The sequence below is a fragment of the Diabrotica virgifera genome, chromosome 1, assembly GCF_917563875.1.
Source record: "Diabrotica virgifera virgifera chromosome 1, PGI_DIABVI_V3a".
Taxonomy (NCBI): Eukaryota; Metazoa; Arthropoda; class Insecta; order Coleoptera; family Chrysomelidae; genus Diabrotica; species Diabrotica virgifera.
This window is the reverse complement of record NC_065443.1, coordinates 290,967,447-290,987,417: the sequence shown is the minus strand read 5'-3', so window position 1 is coordinate 290,987,417 and position 19,971 is coordinate 290,967,447. Positions and strand designations below refer to the sequence as shown.

General features: G+C 32.5%; 1 protein-coding gene across 1 annotated transcript in view; it reads left to right on the top strand.

Annotated features, from left to right (window-relative positions):
* Window positions 1–19,006, top strand: part of LOC114329758 (ionotropic receptor 93a) — a 51,707-nt gene extending 32,701 nt beyond the window's left edge. Inside the window, exons 12-15 of the mRNA XM_028278965.2 lie at window positions 575–758; window positions 818–896; window positions 14,324–14,481; window positions 18,782–19,006. Coding sequence (XP_028134766.1) covers window positions 575–758; window positions 818–896; window positions 14,324–14,481; window positions 18,782–18,879 — 519 coding nt within the window. The 3' untranslated portion in view covers window positions 18,880–19,006. The remainder of the gene's footprint in view (window positions 1–574; window positions 759–817; window positions 897–14,323; window positions 14,482–18,781) is intronic.
* Window positions 19,007–19,971: the final 965 nt, after the last annotated feature.

The following is a 19,971-nucleotide window of genomic DNA, read 5'->3' as shown; positions in this document are numbered from 1 at the left end:
AAAACCAGTTGGCAACCACACCAATGTTGTAGGCTTAGATGATCAGGTCATCCGCATAGCCCAGGACGTGATACCTGCAGTTGCTGAGTCTAGATAGCAATCTATTCATGACCAGATTCTACAAGAGAGGAGATAAGATTCCCCTATAACAGCTTGTGGCTAGCTATGCTGCCACTGTACACCCCTCCTTCAGTAATGTTTGTTGCGTATATCACACGGCTATTCAGCATGCAGTCTATCCAGCTGTAACTTACTTTGCCTATTCCTTTCAATCATAATTGCCCTTATGATTGCTGCGTATAAGATGGTATCGAAATGTACCCAACATTTCCTCTTGATTTTCCAAAACACACTTCAATCCTCTAGTACTGGGGTCTCATATTTTTGCATTATGCTTTTGGAAACTTATTTTTAATCTCATTGTTCTCTGCTAACGAAAGTTATGGGTCATTTACATTTATGTCTAGCTTTTATTACCTTTCTTTTCATTTCTCTCTTTAATTAATTCTCCGTTATTTCCTTTGTTCTCATCATCTTCAATTTGCTGATTCTTTCTTTTTTTGTTTGTTTTCAGGCATCAAATGAACATAGGTACAGAACTATCTTCGAAGAAAGATCAAGGCATGCATCTACCGATGATGATGCTATTATACAAAATATAGAAGACGGGAAACATGTTTATATCGATTGGAAGATGAAACTACAATTCATTATGAAAAAACAGTTCATGAAAACAGGTCGCTGTGATTTTGTTTTAGGTAGATATGTCGATTGTGGTCTTTAATTTCGTTGGTATTACTAAAATTTTATATTCTAGGTCTTGAGGAATTCTTTGATGAAAAATTATCTCTGGTAGTAGCTCCAGAATCTCCATATCTACCTAAAATTAATGAAGAGTAAGTAATTGTTTCTGTTGATAGAGTTTGTAGATAGGAACATAATATATGCATTTGTCGTTTGCTATGGTGACCTTGTTTCTTCCGATGATTCTTAGCACCCTCTGCTCCAACACTGTTCTGACCGCCGCGCCACCTTGGTCAGGGAAATTGCTGGCAGGACCTTCAAACTCTGGCAAGCGTGTTGGCGAGTTTTAGAGTGTGTAGTAAAAGAAAATATAGTGACCCGTTTGCCCTTGGAAACCTAATAGCTATTCGGGGTCGGAAGAAACAGTTAGCCAAGAGAGGCTGATAGGAAAGATTAAAAACATTTCACTCAAGACAAGTTGAAAAATACTAAAAAGAACGTTTCATAAGCATATGGGTATTAATACACTTAGTGTTCCCGATCATACCTCGGGATGTTTACTATGGACTGCATGGCTCGTCCAGCATGCCATAGCATGGAGGATAGGGAAGTCGGTAAATTAGTAGTTTTTTAGGTTTTTCGTCAATATTTCTAAAACTATGCTTTAGCGTAAACAATGTTCTATACAAAAATGTTCTACATAAAATTTAAAACAAAAAAAGGTCCAAACATAATTCTAACAATAAAAAACTGAAAACGTTTGTTTTCTATCAATTACCAAACATAATTGTTATAAAATCAACGGTTCCAGAGTTACGGAGAGTGAAAAGTGGAGGTTGTTGATACTTTTAATATTTTTTGGGCAATTTATAATGTTATTACTGATGAAATAAATTTTCTTTAACAGGATTGTGTTTTGTAAATAAAATTTTCTTTTTCAGTGGCCGATGGTATGTTAGTTATAAGCCCTTAATGAAACGTCAACCTCACCACCCAAAATCATCATCAATTGCCCAAAAAATATAAAAAGTATCGAAAACCTCCACTTTTCACCCTCCGTAACTCTAGAACCGTTGATTTTATAACAATTATGTGTAGGATCTTTTTTGTTTTAAATTTTATGTAGAACATTTTTGAATAGAAAATTGTTTACGCTAAATCATAGTTTTAGAAATATTGACGAAAAACGTAAAAAAACTACTAATTTACCGACTTCTTCCCCATCTCCCCCCAAACCGGACACTCAAAATGGTCTAACTTTTTACTGAACAATATGTGGACCATATAGAACAATTTGGTGTTGGAGGAAAACTTTTACTTTAGATGTCTGGGTTATGCCATCTTTTGCAAAAATGCAACATGTCATTTGGTTTATGCCACGAAATTTTGACCCAGCTACTGAACATACAACGTGTGGCTACAAAGTTTGTTCTGAAGCTATTAACAGAGGAGCAAAAAACGCGAAGTTCAGGTTTGTTAGGATGATATTGCGAAATGCCAAATGGTGAAATCTCTTTGAAACACATTAATTCTAGAGCTTTTTGTTTTGACACTTCTGACATCAAACTAAACGCTCTGTCTGTATGTTAACCTTACCTTCAAACCCTGAGATATTTGCTTGAGGTTGCACGAAGCATAGGCGTAACCAGGGGGGGTTTTGGGGATTATAACCCCCCATTGGGATGTACTTTGAGCTCTATATGCTTAACACCATACCCCTCGGAGACCTTCCAGCAGTTGTAACCCCCCCCCCTTACCAGTAGTTGTAACCCCCTTAGGATTGTCCTGGTTACGCCTATGGCACGAAGGAGGACACTGTGGTGGGGCAGAGTACACCATTAAAATAAAGAACAACGATGCAGAAATTAGAATACCCCTATTTGGATGAGTGAACTTACAAAAAAGGAAAATTAAAAATAAGTATACTACAGGATAAATATCTGGGTGTGGTATCATTAATGCCATTGATGATACCTAAGCATATATTAATATGAAAAATCGCTAAATTTCAAATTACTGGACGGTTTAGGAGATTAATTCCAAATAAGAGATGGTAGAGACGGTATGATCTGTGAAGGAAATTATTATTGATATGATGATATGACCCAGAATAAAAACTGATGAAGAAATGTAGGAAGCGAAGCCGACGCACTGCATTTCCCCATAATAGTAGGGGAGCAAAGTATGCTAAATGTGCAGTCACTCGAGCGTTATGGGGACCTATTGGGTTGTGAAGAGTAGTTCCTAAAACCAAAAAAAGTTAAGTAAAGTTTTCCATTTTAGTGGGCGCTTGCCATTTTTTAATTTAATTTTTTATGTCCAACAATCGTTTTTCCGATTATAATGCCATCTATTCATAATTCGAAAAAATGTTTCGAATAAAAGTTACTTATTTTTACGTAAGAAATCCAAATCTGCAATAAAACATGGGGGCTCCTATTTAAGATTTTAAAGTAACCCCCCACCTCACCTCCGTGTGGGGTCGTGTTTGGTGCCATTTGATAGATTTTTCAAAAATATTGAATAAGTGTATTTTACAGTTTTTCGATCTGATGTTGATTTCGCGAAATATCGCGGGATTCGTATTTAAAATATTAAATTTACCCCCCACCCCTCTCCGTGGAAAGTCGTGTTTAGTATCATTCGATAATCTGACAATTTCGAGTTTTTTTAAGGATAGATTTTTTTGTTCGGGTCCCCCTTAAGGAACCCCCTTTGTTATGTATTATATTATGTATTATATTAGCCAATATATGGTAGAGGTACATCTGCAGGGTACCAGGTTTCTCCCCATATGATAATCTGACGCGCTCGAGTAACTGCAAAAATCTCCGCTTGCGCTCCTCTACCATAAGCAAAAGGCATTTTGATCTATGTTCAGTTATTCTTTGGAATGCTTTGTTCTATATATGAAAACAACTGGATATGCATTACATTCTGTAGCATGACTTGTTTGTTTTTAGAAGTTATTTTTACATCTGTCTATATTTTATCACAGTAGCTTGACCTCTGTTAGAACTTGGGTTTTACAATCTTTGTTTTATTTATACCGATTTGCTGTTTAGAAAAATCTCAAATTTTTAGAGTTTATCCTTCTAAAATTGTTATTTTTGTAGCTTTATCAACAAATTATGATAGTCTGTGCAATATTTTATGGAAATGTACTCAAGTCGCCTAATCAGCAACTAATCATATCTACCTATTACCGTTTTTTTAAGCTTCATATTTTTCTGAAGCTGTTTTCTTGTAGTACTATAATAGGTTTTAATTGTTGAATTAACCAAATGTAATATGAAAATGAAATGCAGATATCGAGAACTGAATTTATTAAATATTGTCCAAGTATACCTACTTTCGCTCCTAGAGCATCATCAGGGGCGTCTTGTCAGATTATAGGCCAGGGTAATAAGACAAAAATATACCCTGTTCGTGACACTTGAGCAGCCAGGGTACTGAAGCGTTTTTTCGACAAGTAATATCTATAGGAATAAATCGTAGGTATTTCCTGCTTAGGATCTGGCGGCCATTTTTATTTATAAACAATTAACTGTCAAAAAATGGCATTTTTCCCTTTTTTTTCAAATCAATGGAAAACAGTGAAACTTATGATTTTTTTAGTACAAATATCTTTGAGATTATGGAAAAAGCTTTAAAATGACATATTACAAAGTTTGATATACTCATTTATTGTTAATATAATTGCGAAAAAAGGTCGGAATTGCAACAAAAAATATTTTCGCAATAACTGTTGTAAAAATTAGTGTACAGGTTTGAAATTTTTGTCAAATGAGGGTTCTTTGGTGCTTAATATGTGATAAAAATTTCAAAGCGATTCATTCAATTGTTTAAATTTTATTCGAATTGTTTATCCCAGAGAGCATTTTTTTGCAATAACATAAGTCAGAAAAAAATGACGTTAGAACCATTCCACAGGTGTCAAATGGAAGAGCATGAGCTATGTTTTCAACTTGGTTTTAAAAAGCGAATAAAAAATGCATTTATTGGTAATAAATAATTATGCAAAAGTATCGTAAATCTTTCCTTATAAACTTTTTGGATACCTTTTTCCAAAAAAATTAACTTTTTTACCCTGTTTTAAGTGCACAACTACCAAGTAATGTTATTTATATCATAATTGATAAAAAATTGTAATAAATATATATAATTTCTTATATAACAAAATAAAAAGTTTATAAGGAAAGATTTACGGTACTTTTGCATAATTATTTATTACTAATAAATGCATTTTTTATTCGCTTTTTTTAGATTAAGTTGAAAACATAGCTCATGCTCTTTCATTTGACACCTGTGGAATGGTTCTAACGTCATTTTTTTCTGACTTATGTTATTGCAAAAAAAATGCTCTCTGGGATAAACAAATTGAATAAAATTTAAACAATTAAATGAATCGCTTTGAAATTTTTATCACATATTAAGCACTAAAGAAAACTTATATGACAAAAATTTCAAAGCTGTACACTAATTTTTACAATAGATATTGCAAAATTAATTTTTTTTGCAATTCCAACCTTTTTTCGCAATTATATTAACAATAAATGAGTATATCAAACTTTGTAATACGTCATTTTAAAGCTTTTTCCATAATCTCAAAGATATTTGTACTAAAAAAACCGTAAGTTTCACTGTTTTCCATTGATTTGAAAAAAAAAGGGAAAAATGCCATTTTTTGACACTTAATTGTTTATAAATAAATACAGGAAATAATTACAATTTGCTCTTATAGGTATTACCTGTCGAAAAAACGCTTCAGTACCCTGGCTGCTCAAGTGTCATGGGAAAAACCTTGTTACCCTGGACTATTAGGGGTATATCCTTGAATGTGGTAACATTTGTTTAAATTAAGTAATGTCAGAAATTAACATATAACACACACTGCACAAAAGACAAGCAGATTAAAATTAAAAATGTCGTTTTAATTGATAATGGTCCTAACCAAGAGATTTTAGTCTAGGGGTCCCGCAACATAGGGGGTCCCGTGTATATTTTTATGTCGCCGCGATTTGATGGTGGTATTATAGGTTTTTATAATACCCTCGAACAAGATAGTGTAAAAATATTGTATCAAAACAGACTGAACGAGAAGCTTGAAAACATAAATTTCAATAACATCGAAGACCACTACAATTACATTAAAGAAAGTATTCACTCTGCAGCAAAAGAAGCCCTTGGATATTACAAAAAGAAAAACAAAAATACTCCATACTGGTGGGATGAAGAAATAGACACAGCGATAAAACAAAAGAAACAAAAGTATGAATACTATTTAAGTGCAAAAACAGATACCAATTGGTCTAATTACAAAAACCATCAAGCAAAGGTAAGACAAATGATAAGACAGAAAAAAAAATGAATCCTGGGATCAAAACTGTCAAAAAATAAATACATATATAGGAGGAACCAGAAGTACAGAAAGCTGGAAACTTATTAAATCTCTTAGGACCAACGACAAGAAAAAAGATTTAATCTCACCAATTTCGTTAGAAACATGGGACATGTACTTCAGTAAACTGTTGCAAGAAGATCGAAGAGAATTCAAAATAAAAGAAAATAACCAAAACATACGCGTCGAAGCATCTCCTATAAGAATCACGAAAAAGGAAGTAAAGGATATCTGTACTTCACTCAAAAACAAAAAAGCACCCGGACCTGGCAATATACCCTCAGAACTAATAAAATATGGAACTGAAAAACTATATGAACACCTGACAATACTCTTTCAAAACTGCATAAACAAAGTAGAGGTTCCAGCTGAATTTCAAACCTCTACCATTTCAACTTTACATAAAAAAGGAAACAAACAAAACTGCGACAATTACCGTGGAATAGCAGTTACTAGTACCATTAGTAAAATCTATGGGAAAATGATCAAAAATAGAATAGAAAGAGAATACACTGATATGGAGGCAGAAGAACAGGCGGGTTTTAGAGCTGGTAGATCGACCATAGACCACCTTTTTTGTATCACTCAACTTATAGAAAAAAAGGTTGCTGTAGATCAAGAAGTCCACTTTTTGTTTGTTGATCTAAAAAAGGCCTACGATAGCATCCCCCAAAACAAGTTATGGAACACTCTAAAACAAACGAACATCAACTCAAATCTCATAAGAGCAGTGGAAAAACTATATGATAACGCCAACGCCAAAGTTAAAATAGGAACAAATGTTTCCAAAGGTTTTGTAGTAGACAAAGGACTGAAGCAGGGATGCTGCCTATCGCCGACACTTTTCAAAATATATCTGGAACAAGCATTAAAACTTTGGAAGCGGAAGTGCAGCGGCATGGGTATACAATTAAATAATAACAACCTGTACACTTTATGTTTTGCTGATGATCAAATTGTGATTGCCAACGATTATGACGATCTGGAATACATGACTCGGAAATTAATCGAAGAGTACAAAAAATGGGGATTAGAAGTTAACATAGAGAAAACAATGTACATGAACATCGGTGGCAACGAACAGAATCTAGTTTTAAACGACGGACAACACATTAAGTACAACAATAAATATTCTTATTTAGGAGTAGAAATCACGGACGACGGCAAATCAGATCAGGCTATAAAAAAACGAAACACTCAAGGTAGAAGGGCCATATCTCAACTAAATAGTATTATTTGGGATCAACATATATCCAAAAAAAAAATAAACATTGAATATACAACACTATTATAAAGAGCATAGTAATGTATGGAAGTGACGTGTGGCAGTTAAAGACAACTACTGAAAGAACACTACAAGCCACTGAGATGGACTACTGGAGACGTGCCGCAGGAAAATCAAAACTCGAAAGAATTAATAACGAACGTATACGAGAGATTATGGGAGTCACACATACGATTGTCGAAGATATAAGAGTACAACAACTAAAGTGGTATGGACATGTGCAGAGAATGCCAGAACACCGTTTGCCAAAACAGATTCTAGATTGGTCACCACATGGTAAGAGAAAAAGAGGCCGACCCAGAAAGAGCTGGAGAGAAGGAATAGACAGAGAGATCCGAGAGAGAGGTTTAGACGAAGACCTTTGGGAAGATAGAGATGCATGGAGATTGGGCATCGGAAGACGTCGGAGGACGTTTTAAACCGATTATATATATTATAGGTTTTTTGGGTCGCTGAATCCAATGGAAGTGGTCTGGAAGCCCAAATTTGGTGCGTTTAATTATTATTAACAAATTATGGTAAAATTAGGTATTTTTCAGGAATTATTAGAAGCCCTGTAAATAAATTGATAGTGTTAAGGTCTTCTCTGGTGTATTTTTGTTCGCTGAATCGAATGCGACTAGTCGCGATTACTCAAAATGTGTTGTTATTTTGTTAATAACAAAATAATTGTTTATTCGCCGAAAAGATCGAAATACGGTATGTACTGCAAGTTTGTAGTCTTTTTCATAGCATTTTTATAAGCTAAGTCCATTGTCACTAGTCGTGATAGCTTAAACCACGTTCCGACTTTCATCATCATCATCATCATTTGGCTCTACAACTCTATGTGAGTCTTGGCCGCGTTTACTATTTCCCTCCATTGTTGTCGGTCCTGAGCAGCTATTTCCCATTGCTGTACTCCCATTTTGCGTAGATCACTGGCTACTGCGTCCTTCCATCTCTTTCTTGGGCGACCAACTGACCTTTTTCCATCGGGCCTTTCCCAGAATGTGGCATTCAGAAGTCTTTCGTCACTTGATCTTAGCACGTGATCCGCCCCTCGTATTCTGTTTGCTTTAATGTAGCGTACTATGTTTTCATCTCCATATATTGTCTGGAGTTCATCATTGTGTCTTCTTCACCATTCTCCTGTTGTCTCGTCTCTGCAAGGCCCATAGATAGTCCGCAGTATCTTTCTTTCAAGTACCAGTAATTTTGTCGTTTCCCGCTGATTCAGAGTCCATGTTTCGCTTCCATACGTTATTGTGGGACGAATTATTGTCTTATATATTCTTATTTTTGCTGGTCTTGAGAGTATTTTTAATTTAAGTAGGGTCATTAATGAGTGATATGCCCTGTTTCCTGCAATGATCCTGGCTGCTAAGTCCTTTTCATATTTATTTTCAGATGTTATAATCGCTCCCAGGTACTTAAATTCTTTGACGACTTCAAAGTTGTATTCATTAATTGTTACGTTTTGTCTAACCCTTGGTCTTGGGTTCTTCGTAACCACCATGTACTTGGTCTTGTCCTCGTTGACCTTAAGACCAACTTCCTTGGCTCCGTTCTCGAATAGGGTGAAAACTTCTTGTTCCGACTTTGTTATTAATAAATTATTGCAAAAATAACGGTTTATAGTACGTTTACTCACGGTTTTTGCTCTAATTTTTAAAAAACCACTTGGAATGACATGAAATTTGACATGCACGTAACAAAAACATTAAGAATAGTTTCAATAAGCTTTCCCCGATAAGTGCTTCGTTTGTTGGTTATTTCACATTGAAATATTCGATTGAACTAATAAGAACAATTTTTCATAAGCTACAACTTTGCTTTTACTGTTTCGATAGACTTCATGAATAGATACACAATTTTTTTTAGTTTCTTATAAGCTATATACCGAATACGTGGTTTTTTTTTGTTGAAACATAAACATTTTCACTCGCAAGTAACTTGAAAAGTACTTATTGACTTAGATAAAGAAGCTCTATAGAACAAAAGTTGCTTATAATTAGTTAGTTTGTCCATTTACGTACTTATTTTAAACGTATGTTTTTCACCCACGAGAAAAGGTGACTTTCACCCCCAAGTAAAAGCGACCAACGGCACAAGTCCAACTTTAAAGTGGAGAATAAGTATATGAATCTAAATTCAAATTGCCAAGCAAATACATCGTGACGCTGATAATTACGCTACAAAGCAGTCATTTACTGGGCTATTAGTGTATTCATGCACTGTTTACGACAACTTAGGTACATTTGTCATCTTTATTAATATAGAATAAAATAGAAACAAAATTAATAAACGACTACATTATTACATAGGTAGTATTATTTTATGAGATGAACAACTTTAATTTTATTAATAGGTCTGGATCCCGCGTATGAAAAAAAAGTTGATTAATAGCAAGCTGAAAATTTGTTAATAGCTTAAGGGTGTCTAGTCGGATAAACTTTGATATATGGGAACACTGTAACAGGGGCAGTTTTAATTGTGGAACAGGTTAAAAATTTGGAACGGTCAGAACACGAAAATGGCACATTTATTTTGTCCGACAGAACAGACATAAACTCTCCGAACAGAGATTAAACTCTCATGCAAAAATCAGACTGCTATTTATCACCTGTCATAATTCCTGTCATTTGACATATTCTACATGTTCCACTCATTAAAACGCCAATTTGGTGATAAATAGCAGCCTGATTTTTGCATGAGAGTTTAATCTCTGCACCGAGAGAACAGTTTCTTTTCTCCTAAAACACCGATTTCTTTGAGCAATATTTCTTAAAAGTTAACATATCCTATTAACTTAAAGATACCGGTTCACATATAAAGAAACGAGTTTTTTAAACACAACTCAATAATTTCTTACAGATAATTTCTTCAATACTAAGAAATGCATTAATAGTTACATTTAATTTTTTTATCCTAAAGTTTTTATTTCTTAAATTGAAAACTACAAATATTTTGCAGTATAAGAAATATAATGTTAAGTTAATCCATAGTTATATTTGTGAACAAGAAATTTTCTTGCAATCAAATAAATATTTTAAACCACAAGAAATAATTCTTCAGAAATACCCTCTGTAGTAACTGTGGTTATAAAATAAAAACTTTGTCATTAATACCGAAATGTTACTTGCAAAGAGATTTTCTTCCACAAATGAATTGCGCAGATTAACTATTTATGATTTGGTCGTCAGTGTTTGTCAAGATGGCGTGATATGTTCATGTTCATATAGATGGGTTTTTGATTTATTGGTGTTCTTTAAAAATTAACGGATATTTTGAAGGTACGTACATATATAGGTATTAAATAAAAGTAAATTGAGTAATTTAAGATGTAATAATAATATTGTTTCGTATCCGAATGGTTAAAAAGAAACATAATAGTATCTTTATATGCTTTTTAGGTATAATGATGGACGACTCTGAAATAAAGGAGCTTATTATTCTAACTGGGAAATATGCCACAATTTAAAGCTGGGACAGAATGATATAATAAATAGCTTCAGAACAATATTAAGAAAGGAGTTATTAACCAACTGCGGGGCCTTCCAGAAATGGTAGAACTTCATACATGTAAGTACCTTTTTAAAAATGTGTATACTTATGAGTATCAACTATAATAGGTTTCATGAATGTATCGTCTTCTATAAAAATATACAATACAACGCTATATCAAACATGGCGGGTGCAACGCTAAGGATGTTTTCTGTTAATTTATTTGAGATAAAGAAATCAGTTAGTCTAAAAGAAATATATGTTTATGGTTAAGAAATGTTATTGCCGAAAACCGTGAATTAGTTAATATGTATTAAATGACTTAGATGTAAACTAATAATACTTTCCCGTAATAAAATTTCTTAATGATTAGGTATGCTGTCTCTTTTAGATTATAAAAATTAAGAAAATTACATATTATTATGTCTGCTTCAATGTTTTACATTGGTTGTATTTTCCCTCATGTTTTAGCTAAACAATGTTTATTGTGTGACTTAATATTATACAGATAAATAATTAATATTTCATTAACAAAAAGAAAAAAATAATCAAAGATGTGTAGGTTAAATAATGCCATGTTTGAACTAAATATGGTTGATTATTATTAGTATTAATAGTTCTTATGTGGGGCCGTGTATTTTTTTTTTATTTCCTAAATTTGTCAAAATAAATATCTATATCTTTATAAAAAAATTTTTATTAAAGTAAGTTTACTCTTTCTACATAACGATTTTGTTTTAGTGCATTGCTGATACACAAGGAGCTATTAACAAAAGAAGGAAAATTTGAGGAAGTTGGATTTGCCTCTCCATCCTTTTATTGTTGTGTAGAAGCCAGTGGTTTAAGAGTGGAGAAAATATTTGTATGTAATAATAACGTTTTATATCTTGTTTTATTAATAAATAATGATTTTACCTTAACACAATGATTTATTTCGCCGTATGTAATATCACTTTATTTTCAAGAAATATTAACTTAACTCTAAATATACGTTTATCTCTGTGAAATATATTTCTTAACATTAAATACATTAATTATTAATAGTAAAATAATAATATTCCTTACTAAGAAATATTATCGCTCAGAAAGAATAGTTTTGTAATGTGTAGAAAATATATTTTTATGACTAATAAAATTAATTAACATCAAGTGTAATTTCTTTCTGATAAATGGGTTTGAAGTTTGCCAGAAAGTGATAGTTCAATCATGTTTAAGATATATTTCTTTGGCTATAATAGAATTTATTTGAAATATTTTAGAAAATTATATCTTACATACAAAGATATATTTCTTAGGCAATATGCCAAGTCGATCTTTCTTAAATATTAATAAAGTTTCTTTATGTCAAGAATTTTTTTCTCTCGGTGTGTTCGGAGAGTTTAAGTCTGTTCTGTCGGACAAAATACATGTGCCGTTTTCGTGGTCTGACCGTTCCAAATTTTTAACCTGTTCCACAGTTAAAACTTCCCCTGTTCCAGTGTTCCCATATATTAATGTTTGTCCGACTAGACACCCTTAAGCTAATAACACATTTTCAGCTTGCTATTAATCAACTTTTTTTTCATACGTGGGATCCAGACCTATAATACATAAATACGATACATTGTATCTATCTGATGGGAAACTTAATTTTCAATACTGCATTGCTTAAAAAACGTTGCGTAAAATATCAATAACACATTTTTACATTAGACGACAAAATGGGCCCCTGACATATTGAGGCCCTCCGCAGGTTTCATGCTGGGGGGCCTCTGTTACGCCCCTGATCTTTAGATAAAACACACGAATCATCATAAGTGGCTCGACAATACGTTGTGGATCTTGACCTGCTCACCAACTTGTCACTCCTCTCGGTTCCTGGCAACTTCCCTCCAACTTCTGACACCTAGAATCTTTAGGTCTTTTTCCACATCATCAATCAATCTTCTTCGTGGTCGTTCTCTACTTCTTGTGCCCTCTGGTTTTGAAAATCCTAATCTCTTCATAATTCAGTGGCGGATCTAGACATTTGCCTTGGGAGGGGAAATTTACCTTAGGGGGGAACTTCCAATGAAACATGACCAAAAGACATAAAAAAGATAAACCCAAACAACATAAAAGACATAAATAATAACAATTTATGTGCATTAAGTTCCCTCAATTTTCCTAACTAGCGTGTTTAGTGGGTTGAATTTGTCTGTCTGTGGTTTAAATCTCATGACAGCTAATATATTTTTATTATGTTTCAATTTTTTTTAAATTTTGGAACTTGTTAGGGGGGAATTTCCCTTTTCTCCTCCCCGTAGATCCGCCACTGCTTCGTATATTTGGGATCTGACATCCTAGCAATGTGTCTAGCCTAGCCCATCAAAGTCTCTGCACCTTAACGAATTTTACAATATCTGGATCGGTGTATAACTGATATAGTTCAAAGTTGTATCTTCGACTCCGTAGCCCATTTTCATTTACGATTCCAAAAACCTTTCTAAGATTTTTTCTCTCAAAAATACCAAGAAGTCTTTCATCATTTTGAGATAAGATCCGCGTTTCAGTCCCATATATCAAAACCGGCCTTATTAAGGTTGTCTAATCTTCAGGCTCAGTTGGAGATCTATCGTCTCTTATTGAAACACCAAAATGCACTTAGATAATTTATTGATAGAGGCCGACACTAGGGTACCTAAACCCCCGGGAGACGTTGCTGTACCGATATGTGATTCGTATGAAAATTAAATGAGACTACCTTGATGAAACTACATCTTGCCTGGTTGAGTTGACTCTAGTGACTGAATCTAAACGTATGTTCTCTCTTGTTGGCAACATGAATTGGGTCATAGCCCATACTACCAAAAGAACAAAAGTTTTTATTTAGTCAGCACAATTATTGTCGATTGCCAAAATATTGTTTATGATTTGCAACAACTAAACAAATTAAATAGCCCGCACATGTTTAAATATAATAACAAATTGGTTGATGTGATATACGGGATGATAAAAATATACTGTTTAATATCGGATATGAATGATGAATATTTGAGATTGAACAAAGGTCTTGTATATATTGAGTGTACTTAATGCACGTTTTATATTTTTATTTTTTTAATGTTTCTGGAGACCGTGAACAGTTCTGTTTGCTATTGCTATGCGTCTTTTTATTTCGTCGCTTGTCGTGTTTGTTGCGTTTACTAGCGAACCAAGATACTATGTGAATTCTTTGCCTTCCTCAAAGGTATGGTTGTTGATTTGAATTCTCTATTGGATATTTTGGGAGTTTTTAGAAACCAACATATATTTGGCTTTTTCCTCGTTTACACACAAGTCCCAATTCACTTGCCGCGTCCACAAGCCTTGTAAAAGACTGCACCATGTCTCTCAAACTTCTACCCACTATACGAGAACACGTATAAGTATACCTCTTATATTTTTAGGATTAAAAAATTACATCAAATGGGATTGATAGAGAAATGGCTAAAGGATTATTTGCCAAAGCGGGACAGATGTTGGAAGAACAGGCATCTCATTGAAGTAAACAACCATACAGTGAATCTGGATGATATGCAGGGAAGCTTTTTTGTGCTGTTTATGGGTATGAAATATTATACAATTTTTATATAAGTTTATTTCAAATATACATACTTTTTTCGGGACTATTTTTTGTCTTTATCGCTTAAGTAAGTGAACCTTGGCCGGTGCCGGTTTCGTACAATGACATGGATTAGACGATTATTAAGTAAATTATTATTAATAATGTTTATTTTATAACACATAGCATGTGGGTAACAAGCAAATATGCCCTCCTACAAGCCATCCTACAAGGAAAAATATTTGGAAAGCGAGATTCATGAAGAAGAAGAACATCCTGGTAAAAGAACATGAGATCCTGGTTCAACACAACATCTGTGCAGCTTTCCCGCACTGCTGCAGATAAGATAAAGATTGCCATGATGATAGCTAACATCAAGGCACATCAAGAAGAAGAAGAATTATTTCAGCTTGACGTCATTGTCGCAGATCGAGACCGTATTGATGGAATAGTAGACAAAAATAGATTGTTGTTCAACAGCTAATCCCTTTTTAAGGTTTTTTTGCAATTCCGACGTACATATACATATACGCTCTGAGCTTCGCTGGTGTCGATCCTAGCGGTTACTAATTCAACTTTCACCGGTAATTTTTTAATTTATTATTTAATTTTTATCGCTTAATATTTACAACGCAAAAAAGTAATTAAATTGTAATAGATTTTTTTAAGATTTTGCCAATCATTTTGACGTTCTATTGATAAAATATGAATTTCTTAGTTTCACAATTATCGTGTAGATGGCGCTAAGATTAATTTATAATTACATATTACGGAACATTAAAAAACCTTAAATTCAGTATTTAAAACGTATATTTAAGGTAAAAATATATACCACAACTTCGACCAACTAATATTTTTTATAATTAATGTTTTTAATTTTAATTTTAAATTAATCACTTTGACATACATATATGTCAAATTTCCGGTAAACGTTTACAGACTTGTCACTACTGGCGCTCGCGACTTTGTAAATATCCCCTCTACGTACGAGCTCACAGCGTATAGTATTATTTTTATGATGTAGGTATACGCTCTGAGCTTCGCTGGTGTCGCTCCTAGTGGTTACTAATTCAACTTTTACCGGTAATTTTTAAATTTATTATTTAATTGTTATCGCTTAATATTTACAACGCAAAAAAGTAATTAAATTGTAATCGATTTTTTTAAGATTTTTCTAATCATTTTGACGTTCTATTGATAAAATATCAATTTTTACTTCGGACACTTTGACAATAATCGTGTAGATGGCGCTAAGATTATAATAGATTATTTATAATTAGATATTACGAAACATTAAAAAAACTTAAATTCAGTATTTAAAACGTAAGTATATTTAAGGTAAAAATATATACCACAGCTTTGACCAACTAATATTGTTTATAATTAATGTTTTTAATTTTAATTTTAAATTAATCACTTTGACATTTATGTCAAATTTCCAGTAAACGTTTACAAACTTGTCACTACTAGCGTTCGCGAATTTGTAAATATCCCCTCTACGTAGGTACGAGCTCACAGCGTATACATAATCACTTTTCAAATTTCACTCTGGGTAATACACCTTATAGTCCAGGGCGCATCTGTTTTGAGATGGACGTTGAGAGGTGACTCATTTTTTTGCAGAAATTGCTTGAAAATAACTCAAATAATAATATTTGAGTTATCTTCCCACTCAAAATAGTCCTGAACATTGTTTAAATAATCAAAATGTCAAAATATAAAGGAAAAATTCGATTATTTTATTGGTTTTTTGATTATAACTTTAAAACTATTCATTTCTGAGAAAAGTTGTACTGACATAAAAGTTGCGTAAATAAATTTCCTACAATACAGAATTAATTAAAAATTTAAAAAATAGTCAACCTTGTTGTAAAATAGCAATAATTGTAAAAAAAACATACAAAAACCAGTATTCGCATTTTACGTTTTTCAAACATTTATACTACACTTAGGGCCTTCATATTTTACCAAGAAAAACTTTATGATATAGTAAAACAACACTGTAAATTTCATTAAGATCGGTTAAATAGATTTTTCCACCTACCTCTACCGAAAGTATAGTTTTCCGGACCTGATTGTAGGGAGCAGAGTTGTACTTTTCCTCCCTAGGGAGGAAAAGTAAAAGTGACGTCATGGTATTTCATTCATGAAATATAACTTATTGGCGCCCTGTACAATATCTATTTTCTATTACGTAAGTATCTATACATTTTAACGTTTATTTAAAAACATTCTCTATTTTGCAGAATGGTAAAAAACAGTAAATTGTTATTCTGATTTAACAATGTTTACATTAATAATTTGACTTATATTTGACAGTTGACAGTTATATTGTACCTACTTGTTAGTTTTAATTCTAATAAATTTTGTTGGTTAGTTACATAAATAAATTAAGTAAAAATGAAAAAATGACTGTTATTTGAGGAAGGTGGAAAAACCATATGTATAACATGGGAGTAAAGTGCCTTTTCCTCCCATGACTGATTACTGCCCTCCGCTACGCGTCGGGCAGTAAACTTCATTCTCGGGAGGAAAAGTAGCACTTTCCTCCCTTGTTATACAAATAGCTATTGCAATCTAGCTTTCGCAAAAAAAATCATTTTTTTAAATGTTGCACGACTGAAAATGAAGCAGATAGCAAGTTGAATTTTTTTTTTGCTTATAGAAGTGTACTGTACACGGCGTCAGGAAATTTTTTAAATAAACATTAATTTTTGGTGCTACGCGCAGGACAGCGGTGTTCGATTCACACAAGTTGATTTCCAGCAAAATTTCTTCCAATCTTTATCTAATATATTATTTTATTACTCTATATTTTGTTGTATTTTAAAATTTTAATTCCACAAAAGCCAAACTAATTTTATTATTGTTTGTGAAATATTGTTTAAACAATTGCATATGTTTAAAAATAATAAACTTTTATTCTCTAACTTAAAATATTCTCTAACTTAAAAAGAAGAAGAAGATACATAATGGAAAATGTGGTGAGCAACTTGGACAGTCCATAGCGGCCAGCTTTTGAACTGAGTAGAGAGCTGTAGAAGAGTTTGCTATGGAACTCTAAGGACCTCATTGCCTTCCTTATGTATGAACAGAAAACAAAAAAAAAAAGTTGTGACTGGCTAAATGACACCCAAGTCAATGCCATAAAAAAAACAAAAAAAACAAAGAAAGTTTTTGCTAAAATAAGTTTTATTTCAAAGGATATAGTATGTGTTTTTATTTTGCAATAAACAAATTTATTTATTTATATCGAAATGTAATAAAAATTAAAATGTATCAATCATTATCAAAGGTCATTGGAATGCCCAATCAGAGCAAACTCTCCGCTGTCCTGCGCGTAGCACCAATAATTAATGTTTATTTATAAAAAAGTCTCACGCCGTGGTAGTTAATCGATTTTAATTTTGCAAATTGCAAATGAAAGGTGCAGTACACTTCTATACGCAAAAAAAATTCAACTTGCTATCTGCTTTATTTTCAGTCCTGCAACATTTTGAAAAAATGAATTTTTTTTGCGAAAGCTGGATTTAAAAATTTATTTTGCAAAATCTATTGAACCGATCTTATTGAAATTTACAGTATTGTTTTACTGTATCATAAAGTTTTTCTGGGTGAAATATGAAGGTCCTAAGTGGACTAGCATAAATGGTTGAAAAACGTAAAATGCTTCGCAAGTATTGCTATTTTGCAACAAGGGTGACTATTTTTGAAATTTTTAACCAATTCTTTGTTGTAAGAAATTTAATTACACAACTTTTATGTCAGTACAACTTTTCTCGGAAATGAATACTTTTAAAATTATAATCAAAAAACGAAGAAAAAAATCGAATACTTTCTTAATTTTTTGACTTTTTGATTATTTAAACAATGTTTCGGACCTTTTTGAGAGGGAGGATAACTCAAATATTATTATTTGAGTTATTTTCAAGCAATTTCTGCAAAAAAATTTGAGTCACCTCTCAACGTCCAAATTATGTACTAATACTTTTACAGATGCGCCCTGGTCTATTATTACATTTACTTGCAGATAATTTGTTCTTCAATAAGCTGTCCATATATTGAAATTTACGATTATCGGTACAATACAGAGTAGCGACATATCTCATTTTATCCGAATACTTTCTCTCTTTAGGTCACGCGCATCTGTCTAAAATTTGACTGCACAGATATGATGGTCCACCTGTACTTTTCTATGTGAAGAGCTGGCTTTGACACTAGAGTAAAAATAATGTATAGCTAACTATTTTTTATTTTGTTTTCTTTGTTAAGTGAATTGTCGAACTCATTGTGTGTTTTGTAGGTTTTACAGCGTCTCTACTGATTCTGTTGTTCGAAAAACTGTGGAATAAACATTTCGGCAAACACAAGCAAAAGACTATTCAGCCATTTGTGACATAAACTAGTAGAAAAGTTTAATAGTTTCAGTCCACAACTGAATTCGTGGAGTATTTTAGTGTACTTAGATGTATTAAGATTAAAACAAAAATATTGTATCATATGAATAGTAAAATGTCAGAAATAACTACATTGTCTGTTTTTCTTTTATTTCTAAGCAAATCATGTACAGGATTATTTATGAAGATGGGTACCTACTTATTCATTAAAAATAAATATTTATAAAAACTTCCTTTTTTTTAGTTTCTTAAAACTAAGAAATGTTTTAGTTTTCTGTCTGATCTGTCCGTTAGAAAATTAGTATGTACAAAACTGTACCTCCAAAACTGTAAGATATACACAAAAAATAAGACGGATTCGGACTCACCTTTAAAAGTTATTAGGCTATTGATTATATTCAAAATAAGATAGCTAAAAGGAACTACAACGTTAACGGGGTTTTATTATTTTATATGGTCAATGGACATCTATATATGAAAAAACCGCGGAGTGCTACCATTTAAAGGGGTGCGTTTTTGAGAAATGGGTGAATTAGTCCCTGGCCACAGGTTACATTAGGGTGAGTTCTATGCACTTTTGGTACAAACATATAAACATAAAATTGTTCCTGGTTAAATTTCCTATCTAAATATTACTTTTTAAAGTCAATGATACTTTTTTTTACAAAAATATATTCAAAATAAAAAGCACAAAGAAACCCAAAAGAAATAAATTTTGTTTTTTGTCCCATAACTTTTGTCCACGAGGATATAGGTATAGACATTGCTTCACAGAAAAAAAACCTACATGTCTTCTTTAAAATGTTGTTTAGTAGAGGTAATTGGGATTTATAGTTTTCGAAATATGATTTTTCAAAGTTTGCCACTCACGGCAATTTTGGGCAATTTTCCTTGTTATTTCGCAAATATTGTTCTGTAACTTTTTTCTACGTAACTTTAGGTATATGTAATGATACACGTAATAGGAATAGAAATCAATTACCTTTAAAATGGTCTACTGTATAACGTTGTACGACTTTTTTTAAAGAGATGATGGTTTTTCAAGGTTTTATACTTTTAACGATTTTTTATAATATATAAAAATAAAATAATATTA